Here is a 21,175-nt window from a genome sequence, read left to right on the forward strand (position 1 = left end):
CTGTGTTAAAATCAATCTAAATGTTATTGTTTATTTTGAAAGCAGTGATTATTCATTGCAGTTTATGAAAAACCTCTTAAAAACCTCTCTCATCCTTCTTAGTAAATTTTAGTAAAAGAGTTGTTGTTTTTTCAATTTTATTTCATTTATTTATTTCAGTCAAAATGCAGAATAATAAGACAGGTGTAACCACCGTGTATCATTTTAACCAGCTGGTAATTTGTCCCTTGAATGGTTTTAAAATGCTGCCATTGGGTTTTTGGTTTTTATTTTATATAGATTTTTTTTTGTCTAATCTCAGTCCGTCTCTTGTCTTTCATATAATATACAGTTATGTCTGACTCTGTAATATTAACCTTTTCTCAATGAACTTGAAAAGAAATGATTTACTCATATCATTTTATTTTAGCTCTTAGAGTCAAATGAAATTCTGCATAGGCCTACTTTTTGCAGGCATTGCAGACACATTATCGAGAAAGTTTTTTTTTTTTTGTACTGATTTTCATTGAATCACTCTGATGAGCAGTTAACATCTGTCACAATGTCATTTTTTTCTGTAATGATCCAACACCAAACATCCACTGTACTTCACTGTACCTCTACATTTTACATTTTTGTATATACACAGTTTTTTTCAACATGTAAATACCACAAACTGCATACAAAGTCTACATCTTTATATACAATCTGTGATAATACCATCACCATCAATATAATTACGCTGTACATACTGTCAAATCCATCTACCTCATTTATATAGAGCAGTAATTTACTCCAGCACCCTCTGCACTCTGCACCACAGCACTAAATGTGTCCTAAATGTCATTGTATGGCTGTTCAACAGTCATTGGGTAGTGCAGTGTTCTTCCTCCGAGCACCAGGGGGCGCTGCTGCACATCAGCGCTGCGTATCCGCCACTCGGACAAACTAAAACAAGAAGCGCTACTAGGCGTGCTCAAAGTACGCCAACTAAACCTTATTCAATAAGAATGATTTTCTAGAAGTCAAACTAACATCAATAATGCCAGCGGATTTACCGAGCAGACATCAGTTTTAAGAGTATAATTCGCGGGGTACGTAACTCGACGTTTCTTCTGTCTTTGTCCAGTTTATTCAGCAGAGCCCGTTCAGTTAGCGGTGCGTTAGCTTACTTAGCATGCTAAGCTAAAGCCCCACTAAACTGGTGCTGGCGGTGACAGCTGACGGTACCTGATGAATGAAACCACTCTAACTAAATTCGGGGATATGTTTTGCAGCAGGGTGCAGTTTGTCTTCACGGCACCAGTGTCCACGGCCATCGTGGTGTTTAAATCGTAGACACTGCCAAAAGTATTGTAGCCTAGCGGTCTTATTTAACAGAACAGCCGCATGTGTTAGCCAGCTAAAGCTAGTTCTTCTGCTGACTTCTCCTGTGCTATCTAGCCAACTAATTATGACTGTGCTGCTGCTGTGCATTAAATTAACCCCCAGTGGGACCGACATGTGAGCTGTTTCTGTTCACATAACTCTGTACCATGATATTACATAGCTAGCTGCTGCTCAGCCACCTCATCTGTCTCTATAATTTCTTGTATTTGCACATTTTGCATCAACAATCCGAATCAGTAATTAAACTCCTAACCATAACTGTTAAATAAATGTAACTTAGTGCAGTGAAAAGTCTAATATTTTCCTGGAAAATGTCCTGGAGTTGAAGTTAAAATTGCAAATACTTAAATATAACTATGTCAAAATCAGAATCAGCTGCACACACAAGTAATTTAAATCCAGTTTTAAGTAGGGGTGGAAAAATCTATACAGCATAGTGTCGTATTGTATCGTCACACAGTGCCAAGTATATATATTTTTGATGATGTAAACTATTAATATTACAAATACAAATTAAACTTAAGGTAGCCTACTAGAATGATATAATCAGTTGCTTTTGCTAGACATATCTTGCTGCAAAAAATGACTGAAGTGAGATGGAAAGACTGAAATCTTAATTTATAAGATTGACAAAGTTTTTTGGGGACATAATCTACAGTTGGAAACAGGTCAGCATATTGTGTCATATTTAAAATCACAATAATATTGTATCATGATAACACTGTATCGTGGATCCTCTGGTGATTCCCACCCCTAGTTTTAAGTTGTTCTGACTGTACTTAGACACAGAATAATTTATGGGAAGGTAGAAATTGACACACAGTTAAAAATAAGGAGCTGAACAAAGAGAGGTAAAAATAAACATGCACCTGTTATAAGATAGGGGTGGGAATCACCAGAGGCCCTACGATACAATATCATCATGATATTTCAGCCATGTTACAATATTATTGCAATTGTAAACATTTTGCAATATAATAATATTGATAATAACCTTTATTTATAAAGTGCTTTTCAAAACAAAGTTACAAAGTGCTTCACATGGTTGATCCTGGATTTAAAACAATGCAGGATTCAAACAAATAAAATGAGGCAATTTCAAGAAATACAAAGAACAATAAGAATAAAATAAAGATAAAATACCGTCACTGAAGCAGATAAGAAAATAAAGAATACAAAAAACTGATGAAAAAACAAGATAATAACAATAAAAATAATCAAATGAGACAAATATAAATAGACAGTGTAATATGCTGAGTATTGCTTTAATGTTAATGCGAAATATTGTGATTAATTACCTTTTTTAAAACTACAAATCATGTCTGCAAAGGAAATCTTTACTGACATCTGTTTGCATCTGGTTTTTTTGTCTGTTCATCTTCTGTGAATCGTTTATATTGCAGCAAAATTTATCGAAAAAACTGATAAACAGTTGATTTCAGTGTTGTCGAAGGCCACCAAAGGTTTTAGTTGTGTTTTTAATATGAATAATTCACATGATGAAAAATAGATAGTTGGCCTCTGTGTATTGAAACAATATTGCCAGGCAAATATTGCAATACCTGTGCTGTGTAGATTTTTCCTCCACCCTGATAATAAGAGAACATAAGATACACCTTTACTGACCCATAGCAAGGAAAGATAGTTGTTGCAGCAGGGGAGAAATACGCAGAGATGAGTATAGAGAGTAGCAGATATAATAAATAAGAGACAGGCTTCATGAAGTTAAATAAGAATAGAATGAAGCAGAAACATTTGGAGACAAACGATATGCTTAAGTGACAGCGGTGTGATTGATAGCAGAGACATCAAGTCTGTGTAAACAGGTTAATATATATGCTCTCTTTGTATTATTATAGTGCAAGAGTCAGTGTTGCATATTAACATAATATAGACCTCCTAACACCTCATTCAACCCTGATGTCCCTCAGGTCAGCTGACCTGGGGCTCCTGGCTGTTCAAGCTGAGGGGTGAAAGTGCCTTTGCAAACTGTGGAACAGCCTCCCCGTCCTCAATCTGACTCGTTTAAATCCAGGCTCAAAACCTACTTTTATTCATAAACATTCAGGTCCGCCTGACGTGGCTTTCTCTGATGTGTGTCTCTGAATGTATGAGCTGTGCACCTGGCAGTCACGTTGCCTCTCGTGTGTGTTTTTAGTGACTTATTCCTTTTGTACAGCACTTTGGTCCGTGTAAGTTGTTTTTAAATGTGCTTCATAAATATCTCAAGGCAATTGAATCGAACGCAGCTGGACTTGGTTTTGTCTTAGACAGCGTTTCACCTCTTATCCAAGAGGCTTCATCAGTTCATGCTTGTCTGACTAGGCTGGAACTAGTTTGACAAACTGGTGTGGAAGCACCCAGGTATTTAACCTCTGGGGAGGTCTTCACAAGGCCAATGATGTCACTGGTTCGTTAGTGCTCCAATGGTGTGTCAACGACAGTTGTTGGAACTCCTGCTGCAACGGTTGTCACTGGAGTCGTTAGAGTCACATGAGGCCATTTGTGAACGACCATTGTTTTTAGAGGTTAAGCTGTTAAATCTCCTGGGCAAGGATGAAAGGACAGCATTATAGGTGGGGGATAGGTGGTGTCGCAGACCTTCTCCTCTACTGAGAGATGGCTTTTCCAATTTCACATAGATGGCTTCTTTTACACCTCTTTCAAACCATCGGTCTTCCCTGTCCAAAATATGCACGTTGCTGTCTTCGAAGGAGTGTTGTACTCCTTCCCTCAAAGGAGTTCAATGCTCTGTATTCTACATCCTCCACATGGAGGATGTAGAATACAGAGCATTGAACTCCTTTGAGGGAACAGCACCGAGCCACTGGTTCAGATATGTGGATAACACATGGGTTAAAATCAAAACTCAAGAGGTACAAGCTTTCACTGAACACATCAATTCAGTGGACGGAAACATCAAGTTCACAAGAGAAGATGTTAAGGAGAATAGTTTGCCCTTCTTTGATTGTGACGTGCACACTACAGAGGACAGAGGCCTCCACATTGGGGTATACAGGAAACTCACTCACACAGACCAATACTTACTGTTCGATTCTCACCACCCACTGGAACACAAACTAGGTGTTATCAGGACCCTACAACACAGAGCTGAAAATGTACCTACCAGCACTCAGGCCCAAGGGAAAGAGCATGAACATCTGAGGGAGGCTCTAAAAACTTGTGGTTACCCCAGTTGGACCTTTGTGAAATCAGCAGCCTGTTCCAGAAAGAACAAGGTGGGTGAGGAAGAAAAGAACAAGCGCAATAACATTGTCATCCCCTATGTGTCTGGGGTATCTGAAAAACTCAGGAGGATTTTCAGCAAACACCGCATCCCTGTGTATTTCAAACCCAGTAACACACTCAGACAAAGACTGGTACACCCAAAAGACCGTACACCACACATTCAGAAGAGCAACCTAGTGTACGCTGTCCAATGCAGTGAGGAATGCCCAGACTTGTACATTGGTGAAACTAAACAAACGCATGGCCCAACACAGAAGGGTTAACTCGTCAGGGCAAGACTCAGCTGTCTATCTACACCTCAGGGAGAAAGCACACTCCTTCGAAGACAGCAATGTGCACATTTTGGACAGGGAAGACCGATGGTTTGAAAGAGGTGTAAAAGAAGCATATATGTGAAATTGGAAAAGCCATCTCTCAATAGAGGAGAAGGTCTGCAACACCACCTAGCCCCCACCTATAATGCTGTCCTTTCATCCTTGCCCAGGAGATTTAACAGCTTAGCCTCTAAAAACAACGGTCGTTCACAAATGGCCTCATGTGACTCTAACGACTCCAGTGACAACCGTTGCAGCAGGAGTTCCAATGACTGTCGTTGACACACCATTGGAGCACTAACGAACCAGTGACATCATTGGCCTTGTGAAGACCTCCCCAGAGGTTAAATACCTGGGTGCTTCCACACCAGTTTGTCAGACTAGTTCCAGAATAGTCAGACAAGCATGAACTGATGAAGCCTCTTGGATAAGAGGTGAAACGTCTTCTAAGACAAAACCAAGTCCAGTTGCGTTGGATTCAGTTGCCTTGAGATAACTATGACCTGGATGAATGAGAATATCCACAGGCACGCTTCATAAATACATTTGAGTTGAGTGAGGTGAGTTGTATAATATGGTACATTATGAAATAGTGTTGGGAATAATATAAGGTGTAGTGGTGTAATATATAGGGGTATAAATCACATGTTTCATCACGATTCTTTGGGCAACAATCTGACATTCACTGACACCACAAAGTCTCCCACAGTATGATTTTAATTCAGGTGCCTGCGACTGATATGAGGTGATATCAGTAAATATCCTCATTGTGTTCTTCTTGGCTGCTTGCCATGCCACATAATGTCTTACACAAGGACAGCACGCTAGCTCAGCTGATAGTGAATTGTTACTAATGACCTCAAATGACAGCTGTCTGTGTGCAGACTAACTTAGTTTGACACTTAAAATACTTTTAAACTTGAACACCAAATCATCTGTGTCATCACTCTAATTTGAATAAATGTTCAGGTGGAAACACAAAAACAAGTAAAACATAGCACGCACATCCCAGTAAATCAGTGCAAAAATGAAAATGAAGCCTGCACACCAGGAACTGCTCCTACATGTGGTGCTATACTATTAAAGTGATTTGAAGGAGCAGTTCCTGGTGTGCGGACTTCATTTTCATTTTTGCGGTGGAAACGCAAACCACACTATCAGGAATTCTTTCCCCCCAGGTAAATAAATTCCTGGCAATAAAATTTCCTGGAAATGTTGGTGGAAAAGGGGTGATTGTGTTCATGTTGGCCGCTTGCCATTTTGTCTCCCAGCCGGCTGCTGGCACTGTTTGAATATTTAGAATTCACTTTGCATCAGTATTATTGGATCGTTGATCCTTGAATCAAAGCATCAGTCTGCATCGATATATCATTACACCCCTGGTAATATGGTACAATACAGCATAATACACAGTACAGTCCAACAAAATAACACAGAACTGAACAGAATATTAAATATGGTGTCCTACAGTATAATAATATGACATGCTGGCAGGAGCTGGTTCCCTCACACCTGACATTGTGTCACATCTGAAGACATTTTCTCTCTGCTCTTTGGGTTTTACTGTGGATACACCAACCTATATGAACCCTGTGCATTAATTTGTTGTCTTTTTATGTGTCTTTCATGCAGATAATTAGTGATGGCTACTACTGAGATGGAATCTGGTTCTTTGGAATGCAAATCAGAACATGGGACAGTCGACTCTGATTCAAAGTACCCACTGAAAGTACTTTACTGTGGAGGTACGGTATATCACATCGTCACTTTACCCTTTACTACTGTATATTTATATCTCTGTATATATATTTAGTACGTCTAATTATGCACATGTATCCACTACATTCCAGTTTACATTCAGTTCATGCATTTTGCAGCTACTGTCCACCAAAAATATGTTATTTTGTGTTTTATATGTTGTATTTTATCCCTATATCTTTACTTCTGCACTGTTACATGTCTCCGATTTCTAATTTTTTGACATGCATGATCGTTTCTACATATTTAAAGAGCATTGTCTGTAATAGTTGCATGATTAAATAACTTGAAATTCACTTGTTTGTTTCCACAGTGGTGCCTTTTCAAAATATAAAAATGTATCTTTGTTTTGTTTGTTTGTTTGTTTGTTTGCAGTGTGCTCCCTGCCTACTGAGGTAAGATTTAACCATCAAACACATATTATATTCCACTGTTCTCCTGAGCACTCACAAATATGCCGTTTGAGATTTCACAGTCAACTTTATTGGTCAAGACCATGTCTACATGCAAGGAAGTGGGTTTTGATTTTAAGTTGGTTTCAATGTACTTACACACAGTTTAATAACGTTTTCCAGGAAAGACAGAAATACAGCTAAAAACATGGGCAATAAAGCTGACATAAAACTATATACCAGACATATATAACTAGTTTAAACTGTATATTTAAGGTGTTTTTGAAGGTATAACTGAATCTACACTGTTGTGTCTGCAGTACTGTGAGTATATGCCTGAGCCAGCCAAATGTAGGCAATGGCTTGAGAAGAACTTTCCAGATGTCTTTGCCAGGATGACTGTAGGTGAGTGCCGTTTAAGATTGTAGCCAATTACATTTTGTTCAGTTTCCCCAAAGTCTGCATGCAGAGCGCTCCAAACATGTGTGACCTAAAAATAGAGCTGCACAGTGTAGATTTATATAATTATGCATGACTACATGAGAGTAAGTAGTGTGGGGTTTTGGATGTGGTGCAGTTTATTTGTGTCCTCCTGGTCTTGAAGGCTGCGCTATATTCAAGTGGCACAAATGTCTGATGAACGTGAAATGTTATCCCTTATGTTTCACTTTATCACAGTATATTTTTGTATGAATACGTCTTCTGAAACCACCCAAAGTCACAGTATCACCTATTATAAGGGTACCCATAATGTTATGTGTAATGTGTTTACCCCTTAACATGCAGCTTTTCTCTTCCCCCTCTTAAATTCTAGTGACTGCTATCAATGAAATAAGCTGCCAAGAGGCTGAGTAGGTGTTTAACTGTGACTCATTCAAAGAAATCCACGTCCATAGATGTGCTTTATGATGATTTATTAAACAACTAAAGGAAATGAGATTCAGTGAAATATTACATCTGGTAACATCACGTGATGTGATGACGATCAACAGAAAAAGAGCCAAAAACTCACCCTCTTTATCCAAAAGCCGCCACGCCAGTGAATGAACAGGTAAAATAATGTGAAACTACATCCACCTCTGTGCAAATTACAATGACCAGAAGTGAAAGTGACCAAAAGAACACGTGCAGCCTAAACAAATAATAAACAACGATGGTTAAATTCACATTCTGGCTCCTACGTAAGTATTGTTCCATATTTTTGAGGGGGCGACCTCTAGCTCACCTGGGAGAGCGTGTGCCCCATGTAGGCTGAGGCCTTTGCAGTGGCTCATGTTCGATACTAAAAACAATCTCTTTTATTTAAAGTATTATTCTACATTATCTGCCAGAATCATACTGTTCTCCTCAACATCATTGGTTCCAGCTCTATGCTGAAGATATACTAACACAGACTGAAATATTAAACCCAGCAGTCCACGTTTGATTCCATCAAATAGAAATTTCCTAGATAGACACATTACCCTAAAATTCAGCCAGACATATTTGGTATGTTTGGCTGCACAGCATGAGTTTGTAATGACCGACCCACATGCAATACAGTGGGGTTAAGAGGTTGAAGATGTTGTGATATTTGATGAACTACGCTTTCAGCTCACTCAAAGTCTGTATTAGTTGCTTGCCTACAGTGATTTTAGGCGCAGTGTAACAGCTTTAATAAAAGAGAAACAGATTTTATTTTCAGCACAAATCACAGAGTAAAACGGCCACTTTAAAAGACCCCTGCAAAAAGTTCATATACATACATAGAATATTTGGAGGAGTCTGACTGAAAAGCCGTGAAACTGTGAACGGTTTCTCTCCAACAAGGAGACACGTTAATCAGAAACATGTATATTATTAAAAATTAAAACACAAATGTATGAATGTGTGCAGCTGGCAGCAGAGTCTCAAAACTGCGACAATACTGACAGCACAAGGTTCACTCCAGGGTATCCAGAGTGAGAAATGACCTCATAATGAGGTCAAATCTTCTCCGTTTTATATTCTAGTTTCTTCAAAATAGCCAAATTTGCTCTGATTACTGTCATGGACACACGCTTGGCATTCTCTCCATGAGCTGTCTGGTACTCACCTGAAATGGCAGCCATCCAAAAGTCTTGAAGGAGTTGCAGGATTGGTTTTGATATTTTCCTTTGTCCTTCTGAACCACTGGTCCGGCACACCCCAAACCATCTCGATTGGGTTCAGGTCCGTGACTGTGGAGGCCAGGTCATCTGCCGCAGCACTCCATCACTCTCCTTCTTGGTCAAATAGCCCTTACACCGCCGGCAGGTGTCTTTGGGGTCCTGGTCCTCTTGAACAATAAATCAGCGTCCAACTAAACGCAACCCGGATGGGATGGCATGTCGCTGCAGGATGCTGTGGTAGCCATGCTGGTTCAGTGTGCCTTCAATTTTGAATAAATCCCCAACAGTGTCACCAGCAAAACACCCCCACACCATCACACCTCCTCCTCCATGCTTCACAGTGGGAACCAGGCATGTGGAATTCATCCGCTCACCTTTTCTGCGCCTCACAAAGACACGGCGGTTGGAACCAAAGATCTCAAATTTGGACTCATCAGACCAAAGCACAGATTTCCACTGGTCTAATGTCCATTCCTTGTGTTTCTTGGCCCAAACAAATCTCTTCTGCTTGTTGCCTCTCCTTAGCAGTGGTTTCCTAGCAGCTATTTGACCATGAAGGCCTGATTCGCGCAGTCTCCTCTTAACAGTTGTTCTAGAGATGGGTCTGCTGCTAGAACTCTGTGTGGCATTCATCTGGTCTCTGATCTGAGCTGCTGTTAACTTGCGATTTCTGAGGCTGGTGACTCGGATGAACTTATCCTCAGAAGCAGAGGTGACTCTTGGTCTTCCTTTCCTGGTCGGGCCTCATGTGTGCCAGTTTCGTAGCGCTTGATGGTTTTTATGCGACTCCACTTGGGGACACATTTAAAGTTTTTGCAATTTTCCCGACTGACTGACCTTCATTTCTTAAAGTAATGATGGCCACTCGTTTTTCTTTAGTTAGCTGATTGGTTCTTGCCATAATATGAATTTTAACAGTTGTCCAATAGGGCTGTCGGCTGTGTATTAACCTGACTTCTGCACAACACAACTGATGGTCCCAACCCCATTGATAAAGCAAGAAATTCCACTAATTAACCCTGATAAGGCACACCTGTGAAGTGGAAACCATTTCAGGTGACTACCTCTTGAAGCTCATGGAGAGAATGCCAAGAGTGTGCAAAGCAGTAATCAGAGCAAAGGGTGGCTGTTTTGAAGAAACTAGAATATAAAACATGTTTTCAGTTATTTCACCTTTTTTTGTTAAGTACATAACTCCACATGTGTTCATTCATAGTTTTGATGCCTTCAGTGAGAATCTACAATGTAAATAGTCATGAAAATAAAGAAAAGGCATTGAATGAGAAGGTGTGTCCAAACTTTTGGCCTGTACTGTATATTATTAAAAATTAAAACACAAATGTATGAATGTGTGCAGCTGTCAGCAGAGTCTCAAAACTGCGACAATACTGACAGCACAAGGTTCACTCCAGGGTATCCAGAGTGAGAAATGACCTCATAATGAGGTCAAATCTTCTCCGGTCTAAAGGTCTCCAACGACGTCAGACATAAAGAGGAAAAAAATAAACTGTCATGGACACACGCTGGTCACTAGCCAAGCTGTCCTGGTACTACAAAGAGATGGCAGCCATCCAAAAGTTAAGAAGCTTTGTTGCAGGATTGGTTTTGATATTTTCCTTTTGTCCTTCTGAACCACTGGTCCGGCAGCAAATGCTCCCAAGCAGGAAACCGGCACTGGAGAAGCTCCCCCTGCAGGCGAGGAGGAGGAGAAGAAGAAACAGAAGAGAGGTATGTTGGCAAATGCTGGAGGGACTTTTTTCCCACAATCAACTCTATAAAGCTTATTATAGGATGTTATGGTGTTAGGTATTCATTGAGATATTGTCTCTGGGAGTCAAAGGAAGAAAAATGTAATGCCTTGATATAAACCTTAAAGGGTAACTTTGGTATATTCCAACCACCCCTCAGGGACGTGTTCACACCATCAGTGTTTGTCCACTGTCAGTGTTTGTTTTTGTCACTGACAGGCTCACATTGTTAATCTAAGTGTCTGACAACATTATGAAAGGATCCCTACAGAGATAGAGCTTTGTGTTAAGGAGTCAGATCCTTTTTGTTTAACCAGAAACAGCCCTGAAATCACCATCACCAAACCCACCAGACTCCATTTAAACAGTCATCATTGTAAAAAGACACTTCAGTCAAAGTCGACAGAAACAAAATAAAACTCACAGAAACCATCTTGCTTCATCTCTCTGCTGTTCCAACAATCACCAGCTCTGGTTTGGTTGAAATTAACCCTTAATTCACCCAGTTAGATGTGACAACATTCTGCCTCTATACACACTAACATGACCCTTTTTTAAATTTATTTATTAACACACACAAACTCCAACAAGTATTTTAGCAATTTGGAATAAGAAATGCAGTGAATCATGGATATACTGGGCCAGAGTTTGGGGAGAATGTTTCCTGTTTTTCCCAAAACTAAAATCATAACACTTAAATTATAAATGAACAAGCCTGAATTTCATATTTAAAACTTTTAAAACACCAAAATAGCGTTACATGATGCGTATATCCACTGCTCCAAATTGTGCCACATGTGATTTGAATAAGCTGAGGACTTTCATACATATTATGTGGAAGTGTCCATCAGTTTAAAGTTTCTGGGATAGGGTTGGGACTCGTTAGGATTTTAAGGATTCCAATTCCTTACCGATTTCTTAACGGTCCGATTCCTCTTACCGATTCCTACATTATATTCATTATACTTGCTATACTTAAACAAGTATATAATAAACACAAATGCAATCATACAAATACAAAAACTTTATTCTAACTGTTGCATAGTACAATTAGATGAAAGTACACATTTGTGTGTGGTGTGTATGTCAGATTTAGAGCTTGTATCATCTCCCTGAGAATATATAACAACAAAAAGTGATTCTCTGATTTCTACAGTAACACTATTACCTCACATTAACCACAGCAATGTAATAAAAAATACTTATATGCATTCATGCTTGGGCACTGTTATTTACGTGACAACACCTGAACACAACACACACACACACACACACACACACACACACACACACTGGCTGTTTGTTTCTACCTCTCCCCTCGCTGGAAGCCTCGGACCTCCCGCCGCCCGCTCCCGTCTCAAACACGGAGGTCTCCCTCTCCGCTGAGCACCCACGGTGCATGCCTGGTCTGTTAAATAGCCTGTAACCATGACAACTGTGTGACACAAACGGCTCAGTGCTTTAGTGATTAGATAATGTCGGGCTCGGTCGGGTTCGGACAGAAATATGCAGCCCGTGCCGCACTCTAATGGAAATGCACATGACGTTTTTTTACAATCTAGGAACCGTTTGCAGGAACAGTTACTCCAAATGTGATGGAACCGGTTCCGGAACTGGAACTTTGGACCCGGTTCCAAAAAGAACCGGATCCGGATCCCAACCCTATTCTGGGAGCAAATAACAAAATGTCTATCTGAGTGTTAGGACTGACTGCTCTCCAGCATGTGTGCTGCTCAATGATGATTCAGAGCAGACCTTTAATCACACTCGAAGGCAGTTATGGTTATCAGCATGCACTGCTGCTGAAAAGATATTGGCAGTTAGGTGGAAGCTGCCACACAGTGCTTTTATTCAGCAGTGGGAATACTCTAATGGAGATTTTATCTGTGGAGCTCTCTGTTGCTAGGATAAAGGGGGCAGGTTACATCACGCTCGAGGCTCGGAAGGAGGCACTCAACTTAGCTAGAGAAAGGAGTTTGTATTTGTCTTCACTTGTACTCTATAGTGCACGTTTGAGAAACTTAATACGTGTATAGTAGAATTCAGAGAAAGACCCCTAAGGACAGGAAAGGTCAGGGTTGAGGAATGATCTGAAGGTGCAGGTGTACATCTGTGAAGACCTCTCCTGGACGACCAACACCACAGCACTGGTGAAGAAGGCTCAGCAGTGCCTACACTTCCTCTGCAAACTGAAGAGGGCAAGAGCTCCCCCACCCATCGTGTGCTCCCTCTACTGTAGCACCATTAAGAGCATCCTTACCAGTGTGATGCAGGAGCTGCACTGGCTACAACCGCGGGACCCTGCAGCACATCGTGAACACAGCTGGAAAGATCATTGGTGTCTCACTCCCCTCAGTCCTGGACATTTGACAACACACACGACACAAGCAAAGCACTCAGCATTGTGTGTGACCCCAGCCACCCCTCACACAACCTCATCTGCCTCCTGCCATCAGTGAGAGGGATCCAGAGCCTTCGTGCCTCCACCAGGCACGAAAATAAAATTATGCCAGCCAAAAAAAAAAAAGACCCTTTATTTAAATGGAGTCTGGTGGGTTTGGTGATGGTGATTTCAGGGCTGTTTCTGGTTAAACAAAAAGGATCTGACCCTTTAACACAAAGCTCTATCTCTGTAGGGATCCTTTCATAATGTTGTCAGACACTTAGAATAACAATGTGAGCCTGTCAGTGACAAAAACAAACACTGTTAGTAGTGATTACAGATGTGAATGTGATGTCTGAAAGACTGTGATCTGCTTTATTTTTTATCTTAAGGTGGAAGAGGCCAGATCAAACAGAAAAAGAAGACTGTGCCTCAGAAAGTCACGATAGCAAAAATCCCAAGAGCCAAGAAGAAATACGTCACACGGGTGTGTGGCCTGGCAACATTTGGTAAGACATTTTTGTGTGTGTGTGTGTGTGTGTGTGTGTTTTTATTGTTTTCAACATTACATTCTCTTCTTCTTAAAGCTTTATTCTCTTAACGTACAATTCTGTGTTGACTCTTGCAGACATCGAACTTAAAGAGGCTCAGCGATTCTTTGCCCAGAAATTCTCTTGTGGTGCCTCAGTTACAGGGGAGGATGAAATAATCATTCAGGGAGATTTTACAGATGACATAATCGACGTCATTCAAGAGAAGTGGCCTGAGGTGAGCTGTCTCAATGTGTCTTCAGTGATTTGTCTTTGTGTATTTATGTGCTCGTTTGTCTTCTGCCTCTCAGTTTCAGTTTCACTGCATGAGGCAGTGCTGGCTTTAATTAGTAATTTTGCACAGAGTTTGAACCTCTGTAGCTGAGCAGTGATGTTAAAAAATGTAAGATGGTTGGCAGGAGGAGAGGAGGGATTTGGCTGGATTACTGAGAAGAAAGTGGCTCAAAATTTAACTTTATACTTGGAACAAGTTTAGAAAGAAAGATGGATTTCAGGACAGATCAAACTGAGCAGGCTGAAAGAAGTTAAAAGAGCACAACTATACTGGTGCTGTACTTCATTTCAGATACTGTCTGTGCAAATGACACACTGTATGTCATGGTTAAATGATACATGATGATACCAGCCTGCAGCTCAAATATATTTCATGGGCTGTATATAGAATAAACACAAATCAGCTGAAAGAAAAATGAAACATTAGTGGTTTACATTGGTGTAGCTCTATTTTGTGTTTCTTACATCATATTTTGCACATGACAGTACTATAGGTGACTGCTCTTAAAAACAACAACAAAAAAGAATCAGGGAAGAGTCCTCAACTAATACATATCATAAAACCTGGGCGAGATAGAGACCGTCAGAGCAAGCTTCCTCACAGTTTTCTTGGTTACTAGGATGACAAGTCCCTCCCTAATCTAATATACGATTGGTTCCGTTAAAAGGAGAGGCACTGGGGACACCAGTGCCTTTCTGAAAAGTTCCTCGATTTTTAACCACAAGCACTCGGAGCGACCACATGAAAACACTGGAGCACGCCTCACCTGTGTCTTGGCCAAAATGTTGCACACAAACACACCGCAAAGGCTACAGCCAACAGCCAGCCAGCAAGTATGTTGTGTACCTGTGTGAGAGGACACACCCCTCCATACCATACCAGGGAGCAGAATTCTATATTCATCATGCAAAAAGGGGAACCAGAAGACCGACAAGATGCTATTTAGCCAGTTAGCGTATTAACAGCACAACCTGATGTTGACAGAACAAATTAGATTTACTGTGAGCTAGCGAACAACAGCACAATAACACAAATATTATCTTACCTAGCGTTACAAGTTTGATTTGGTCTCACTTCCTCTTGACTTTAGCTCTTTGTTTACTTTCCTCACATCCGTTTCTCATGTGCTGAGCTGAGCCGCCAATCTGAGTGTTTTCTGTCACCGGCAGGCTTCACTGTCTCCGACATCAATTCAAAGTGCTGAATCAGCCGGAAAAAAGCAGACAAGGGCAGATTAGTGCCAATGCTGCTGGATGCTACAAAAGCTAAGGCAACAGACGTTCACCGATGACCTGACAATGACAGCTGTTGGTCATTGTCAGGTCATCAGTGAACATCTGTTGTCCTCATCACTGCGGTGTGTCCGCACTGTTGGCCCTCATTAGTGCTAGTTTTCCCCAACAATGCAGCATATTTATTTGGCATCGGCGACATCGGAGCCTGTTGGAGAATGAAATCACTCTGACTGGCAGCTCAGCACAGAAGAGGAGAAATGGAAGTGAGGAAAGTAAACAAAGAGCTAAAATCAAAGGGAGTGAAATCAAAACTAGTCAAGAAAGGTCAGGTTTTTTTTCTGTAGCAGAAATTTTTTTGATGGTTTGTGTTATTGTTCAGTAGTGCACGGTAAATATGCTCTGTTCTTTCTGGGAACATTGAATTGTGTTGTTAATGTGCTAACTAGCATAAAGATGGTCTTCCAGTTTCCATTTTTGAATGAAATTACAGACCACCGCCATCTGCCGGTATGGAAGGGTATATCCTCGCATGCAGGCACAGAATGTACGTGCTGGTTGGTCATTGATTGAAGTCTTTGTTGTAATCACGTGCAACTTTTTGGCCGAGACGCAGGCAACGTGAGGCGACGTAGCGGCGGTGTTTGTCGCCACTAGTTCTCTGAAGTTGGTTTGGTGTGTCTGGGCCTTTAGGGGTGGTTGAAAAGGCCAAAATCTTCTATCATGATATATGGAATTTATGTCAATACAGTAATTGTTCTATAAATTTAATAAGGAAATTGTTTAAAATAACCATACTGTTTTTCATCACATTTTATTTTCTTCTTCTTTTTGGTACTTCCATACAAACCAAAAAACCTACTGCCTCACATGAGACAACCCTGGAGTTAAAACCAAAAGACTTAAAACAGAGCTCTAAAATTCTTTTATAGTGGAAGCTTTAACGTTCCTGAGAACAATTTCAAATGTTCCAGGTTTCTGTATTTATAGCTTTACTCTCCTCTTCCATGTCTGCCCAAATCACGCTGCCTTGCAAGGCAGCAGAATTCGCAAGATCATCACAAGAGCACGTAAGATACAGTATTGCCAAATTCCTACCAGTGGACACATGTCTGCTGTTGCATGGTAAATAGCGTGACAACAGCCCACTCAGCCTGAAGTTTAATTTATAAAAGTGGTTTTGTCATTTCTTAAATCAGCTGGTCTCTGTAGTTTTTATCAAACAGGAGGAAATAGTGCTTTTGTTGGGGACTGTTTTCAGTGGCAGATTAATCCACATTTGGTGCTGTAGTGAGTGTTTGTGTCAGCAGGACGGTGTATGTGGGATGAGTTAAAATAAACTGCAGTGTGTGTTCAGCGTAATAAAGGAACATGTGACTCAGTGAGGCTCACTGAGGTGTTTTAATAGGTTTTGGACAACAGTGGAGCTCTGTGGCACACAGGAAGAAGATACATCAAATGCAAATACTGAGATCTCTGTGTGTCTCCGTTTTAGGTGGACGATGACAGCATCGATGATCTGGGTGAAGTCAAGAAGTGAAGACCAAATATGCACTTTTACTGAAACGGATGTGACCTGTAACAACGACAACAACCTGGCCAAATGTACACATTAAGTCATTTTATACCTATTTTATTTACTGTTCATAAACAGCTGCGGACTTGGCCACTCACTTGGCTTCCTTTTTTTTTTTTTTTTTTTTTAGTTAATAGCTGCTTTCTCTCGTTTGCCAAAGGTGTGGTATGACGTGAATCCCTCCCAAATGTTCTTCACTCAAAGCAAAACTGTAGGCTAATAAATTTCAGTCTCCTTCGCCTGTACGCTCTCCTTTCGAAGTTTGTTGCATGTCTGTTTTCAGAAGCATTAAGGATTGTGAGGCTGCTGCTTCATGAGTCACTTTAATGGCCGCAGGTTACTTGTTTTTCCTGCGTCCCCATGAGTAAACCTCCTGCCCTGCATAATAGTTTTATAATGAAGCCACACTCCCCAGACAGATAACATTTACAGTTGTTTCCCTGCTCCTCTGCGTCAATACTACTTCTCCAAAGATAACACATAGCGCACGGATGTTTACTGCACTTGTGAATTTGCATGAATGCAAATATGATTCTCGCCCAAAGAAGTCACCTGGTGCAGCATATCTGTGTTGACACTGTGAAGAGCAGCAGGTCGGTATTGTGCTTCACTGACGCGGCAAAATGATGAATGTCACTCCTGCAGACAAGTGCTGCGCCTTCGAGTCTCCCATCCTGGACCAGGTTTTGCCTCCTATACTGGTCTTGGAGTTCATGTTTGGACTGATGGGGAACTTCGTCGCCCTGTGGATGTTCATCTTTCACATGGACACTTGGAAGCCCAACGCTGTGTACCTGACTCACCTGGCCGTCGCCGACTCCATCGTGCTGTTCTGCCTTCCTTTCAGGGCCGACTACTACAGGCGTGGGAAGAACTGGCTGTACGGCGACGCCCTGTGTCGCATCCTGCTCTTTCTGCTGGCAGCCAACCGTGCGGCAGGGATCTTCTTCCTCACAGCCGTGGCTGTTGACCGTTACTTCAAGATCGTCCACCCGAGGCACCGGATCAACCGGATGGGCCTGGGCTACGCTCTCTGGGTCTCCCTCGGCCTCTGGGGTCTAATTTTCCTCGCCACCGGCTACCTCCTCGCTAATGAGCACTTCTTCTACAACAGCAACCGCACACAGTGTGAGAGCTTCAACATCTGCATGGGCTTCAGTCCCCTCTCCACCTGGCACAACACTTTCTACGTCACCCAGTTTTTCCTGCCCACTTCAATCGTCGCCTTCTGCACCATCCGAATCACATGGCAGCTGAGGGTCAGGACCATGGACAAGAACGGGAAGATTAAACGGGCCGTGCAGTTCGTCATGGCTGTGGCGTTGATCTTCATCATCTGCTTCTTCCCCAGCACTATATCGCGCATCGCAGTGTGGATCCTCAAGGCGTGGTACAACGAGTGCAAATACTTCAAAGAGGCCAACCTGGCATTCTACACGTCGGTGTGTTTCACCTACTTCAACAGCGTCCTCAACCCCGTCGTGTATTATTTCTCGAGCCCTGCCTTCAGCGGCACCTTCAACAAGCTCCTGAATAAACTGCTGAGAAGGAGCAACAACAAAGATGAGACGGAGTCAGCTGACAACGGCATTTCCACCGTGGATGGCACAAGAGAATGAAGGTGATATTTGTGTCCCCTGCTAACACTTAAGGGATACTCTAATGGATGCAAACTGCACGTTAAAGGCCAGGCAACATATTTAATCGCTGTTATCCTAGTTTATAACTGTAACAAAATGTAGAAGGGGTTTTGCTGTGATTTTAAACAACAAATTGGCCCACCTAAAATAATAATCAGGAGCTTAGTGCTCTGTACTTGTGTAACAAAACCCTTGTGAATGTGGTTAATTAATGTAATCATGAGCCGTTAACAATGAAGAATCTCAAGTTGCAAGCAGGGTGTCTACTGGTATCAGACACTTAAATGGAATGCTTTCAACACGGTTCTCACAGTCATGACGAACCTGGAAAGGTCATGGCATTCCACAGTCACATTTTCCAGGCCTGGAAAAGTCACAGGATTTATAAAAACCATTGAAAGTTTTACAAAGTCATGGAATTTTCTTGTCTGTAATGATAATCTTTCTTGGATAACTTTCTAGTTATGTAACGTAACAGCAGTTTTTTTTCAGTTTTAGTCATTTTAATGAGGCTGTTGACATGAGCAGCTCTAATGTCAGGGTTCCCACAATCAGAGAGAACCTGGAAAGGTCATGGACTTTCACAATATTATTTTCCAGGCCTGGAAAACTCATGGAAAAGTTTTGAAATTTTGTCCATGGAAATGTGTGGGAACTCTGATTTAATAGAGCCCGACCAATACTGGATTTTTAGGGCCGATACCAATATTAGGGAGTTAAAAATTTCTGATGCTGATACACCGGCCGATATCTATCCGTCCATCCATAATGTTATTACTGAGAGACGCATACACTGAGAGAGTTAGGGAGTGATCACACCGAGATAAAACGCCAGAAACACGACGCCAGTAAAACCATTGTTTTCCTATGATACAGTGCGACTGGCGTTCAAGTGTCTTTTTAGACAGGCATTTTTCCGGCGTCTTTTTAGACACGCATAGATGCTGAAAAGCTAAAATATTTTCAACTTTTTGAGCGTCAGACGCCAGTAGCTAGCACGCATTGAATAAGCGCTTCCAGTACTTCAAGTGTCTTTGAAGCGTCCGCGTCTCTAGCGTCTCATTTCTGTGTGATCGCCCCCTAAAACTTCATTGGGAATGTAAAAATGATAAAAACAAGCGTCGTTTTTCTGGATTATGTTCTGAATAAAAAGAAAACTTTTCATATCTGTGCATATCGGACAACATATACGCCGATACCAACATATCCGTAAGAGGTCAGCAATGGCTGATAAATTTGGCCAATTGAAATATCGGTCAGGCTCCAGCTTTCAAGACCCTTTCAAGATCACTTTAAATCAGATTTAAGACTGATTTACGGACAGATTATCTCTTATTAAACACTGAAGGTGAGTGTAAAATTTAGATGTATGTAGTCCTGTGTGGAGGAAGGTTTTATGTAGGAATATGTTTATTAGAGTGAGTTAAACATTTTGCGAAGTGTAAGTATAATGTAAAGTATAAGGTTTAAACATTTGTAATATCAGAAATGTGGACCCTCATGCAGAAGAGCTCGACTCATTTTGACAAAAAGAAATCTTAAAAATCAGTGAATTAAATAATTGATTCAATTCTTGTGGCAATAAAGACCTTGCAAATTCAAATTTAAGACTATTTAATGACTTTTAAAGCGTCAAGACCGAATTTAACTTACTTTATAAGGGCCTGCAGACGCCATGGTTGCAAGGTGACCTCATCAAATATGAGCTGCAGATGTTTGTGAAGGCAACAATATCTATCAAATATGTGATGTTATGTGTGTATCAACCTTTCTTCTGTAAGGTAGTTCATACAAGAGTTTACACTGTCAATCACATCCACTGTGAACACTGATTTTCTGCCTCCCATTAAAATAATATTTACAGTACAAATGGGCTGAACAGCCAGAGGGACGTTCAGACGACTGCTGTCACTGAACTGTCAACACACAATCTGTACATGTACTGTTTAATGAGGTAACTGAGTCTAACGGTTGTGGGCATGCAGGTAAATCAAACTGATAATGTAAAAGCAATTTATCTTCTCTTATGTCATGTGTGCATACATTTGAACACATTTCCTGTCTCTGTATCTCCTCACATTTTGTTTTCAGTAAATAAATTAAACACAATAACTGAGATAAATCACATTTTACTGTTTGTGCCTTTTTACTTTGTGTTTGTGTTTCTTCCAACTCAAGGAATCACGTTTTAATTCAAATTTGAAATTTGACCTCATCCATCTATGTCAGGAGTTGGCAAACTTTAAATAAAAAAAGACTGGATTACATAATCTAATCCAGTTTTAGATATTTTTATTCTCTTGAACAACTTATTTTCAAGATTTGATCCAATCAGATAGCTGAAATCTGATCAGACGACCATCCAGATGGTCGGACTTAGTAATTTGAATATAACAAATGGAAATAAAAGAGCTGGGAAATAAATGTCTTAGGTGATGGAACTAACATTTTGGAGTTCTTAGTCAAGGTGTTGTTCCCATTTTAACCCTCCACCCAGTGGCATGAGGCAGTTACAATGGGCCCCAGTGAACACAATCATGCACATACTGTCTCGTCACATG

The 21,175-nt window shown here is 40.9% G+C and overlaps 2 protein-coding genes across 2 annotated transcripts; both read left to right on the top strand.

Moving 5' to 3' along the window:
* Positions 1–915: 915 nt before the first annotated feature.
* Positions 916–17,219, top strand: denr (density-regulated protein). Its single transcript, XM_049604501.1, has 8 exons — positions 916–1,073; positions 6,564–6,676; positions 7,065–7,084; positions 7,402–7,486; positions 10,858–10,938; positions 13,734–13,850; positions 13,970–14,109; positions 16,894–17,219. Exons 2-8 carry the CDS (start codon positions 6,574–6,576, stop codon positions 16,936–16,938), a joined length of 591 nt encoding a protein of 196 aa, XP_049460458.1. The 5' UTR covers positions 916–1,073; positions 6,564–6,573; the 3' UTR covers positions 16,939–17,219.
* Positions 17,220–17,360: 141 nt separating this feature from the next.
* LOC125906075 (hydroxycarboxylic acid receptor 3-like) lies at positions 17,361–20,731 on the top strand. The gene has a single exon (XM_049604486.1). The coding sequence runs from the start codon at positions 17,598–17,600 to the stop codon at positions 18,591–18,593; it is 996 nt and encodes a 331-aa protein (XP_049460443.1). The 5' UTR covers positions 17,361–17,597; the 3' UTR covers positions 18,594–20,731.
* The last annotated feature ends 444 nt before the right edge of the window (positions 20,732–21,175 follow it).

The sequence above is a fragment of the Epinephelus fuscoguttatus genome, linkage group LG18 (assembly GCF_011397635.1).
Source record: "Epinephelus fuscoguttatus linkage group LG18, E.fuscoguttatus.final_Chr_v1".
NCBI classification, from domain to species: Eukaryota; Metazoa; Chordata; class Actinopteri; order Perciformes; family Serranidae; genus Epinephelus; species Epinephelus fuscoguttatus.

Excerpts from the sequence above, each read along its gene's own strand:
- denr (XM_049604501.1), top strand. The coding sequence starts at position 6,574 with ATGGCTACTACTGAGATGGAATCTGGTTCTTTGGAATGCAAATCAGAA. Across the intron at positions 13,851-13,969 it reads GTGTGGCCTGGCAACATTTG|ACATCGAACTTAAAGAGGCT; the intron begins GTAAGACATTTT and ends TGACTCTTGCAG. Across the intron at positions 14,110-16,893 it reads TTCAAGAGAAGTGGCCTGAG|GTGGACGATGACAGCATCGA; the intron begins GTGAGCTGTCTC and ends TCTCCGTTTTAG.
- LOC125906075 (XM_049604486.1), top strand. The coding sequence starts at position 17,598 with ATGATGAATGTCACTCCTGCAGACAAGTGCTGCGCCTTCGAGTCTCCC.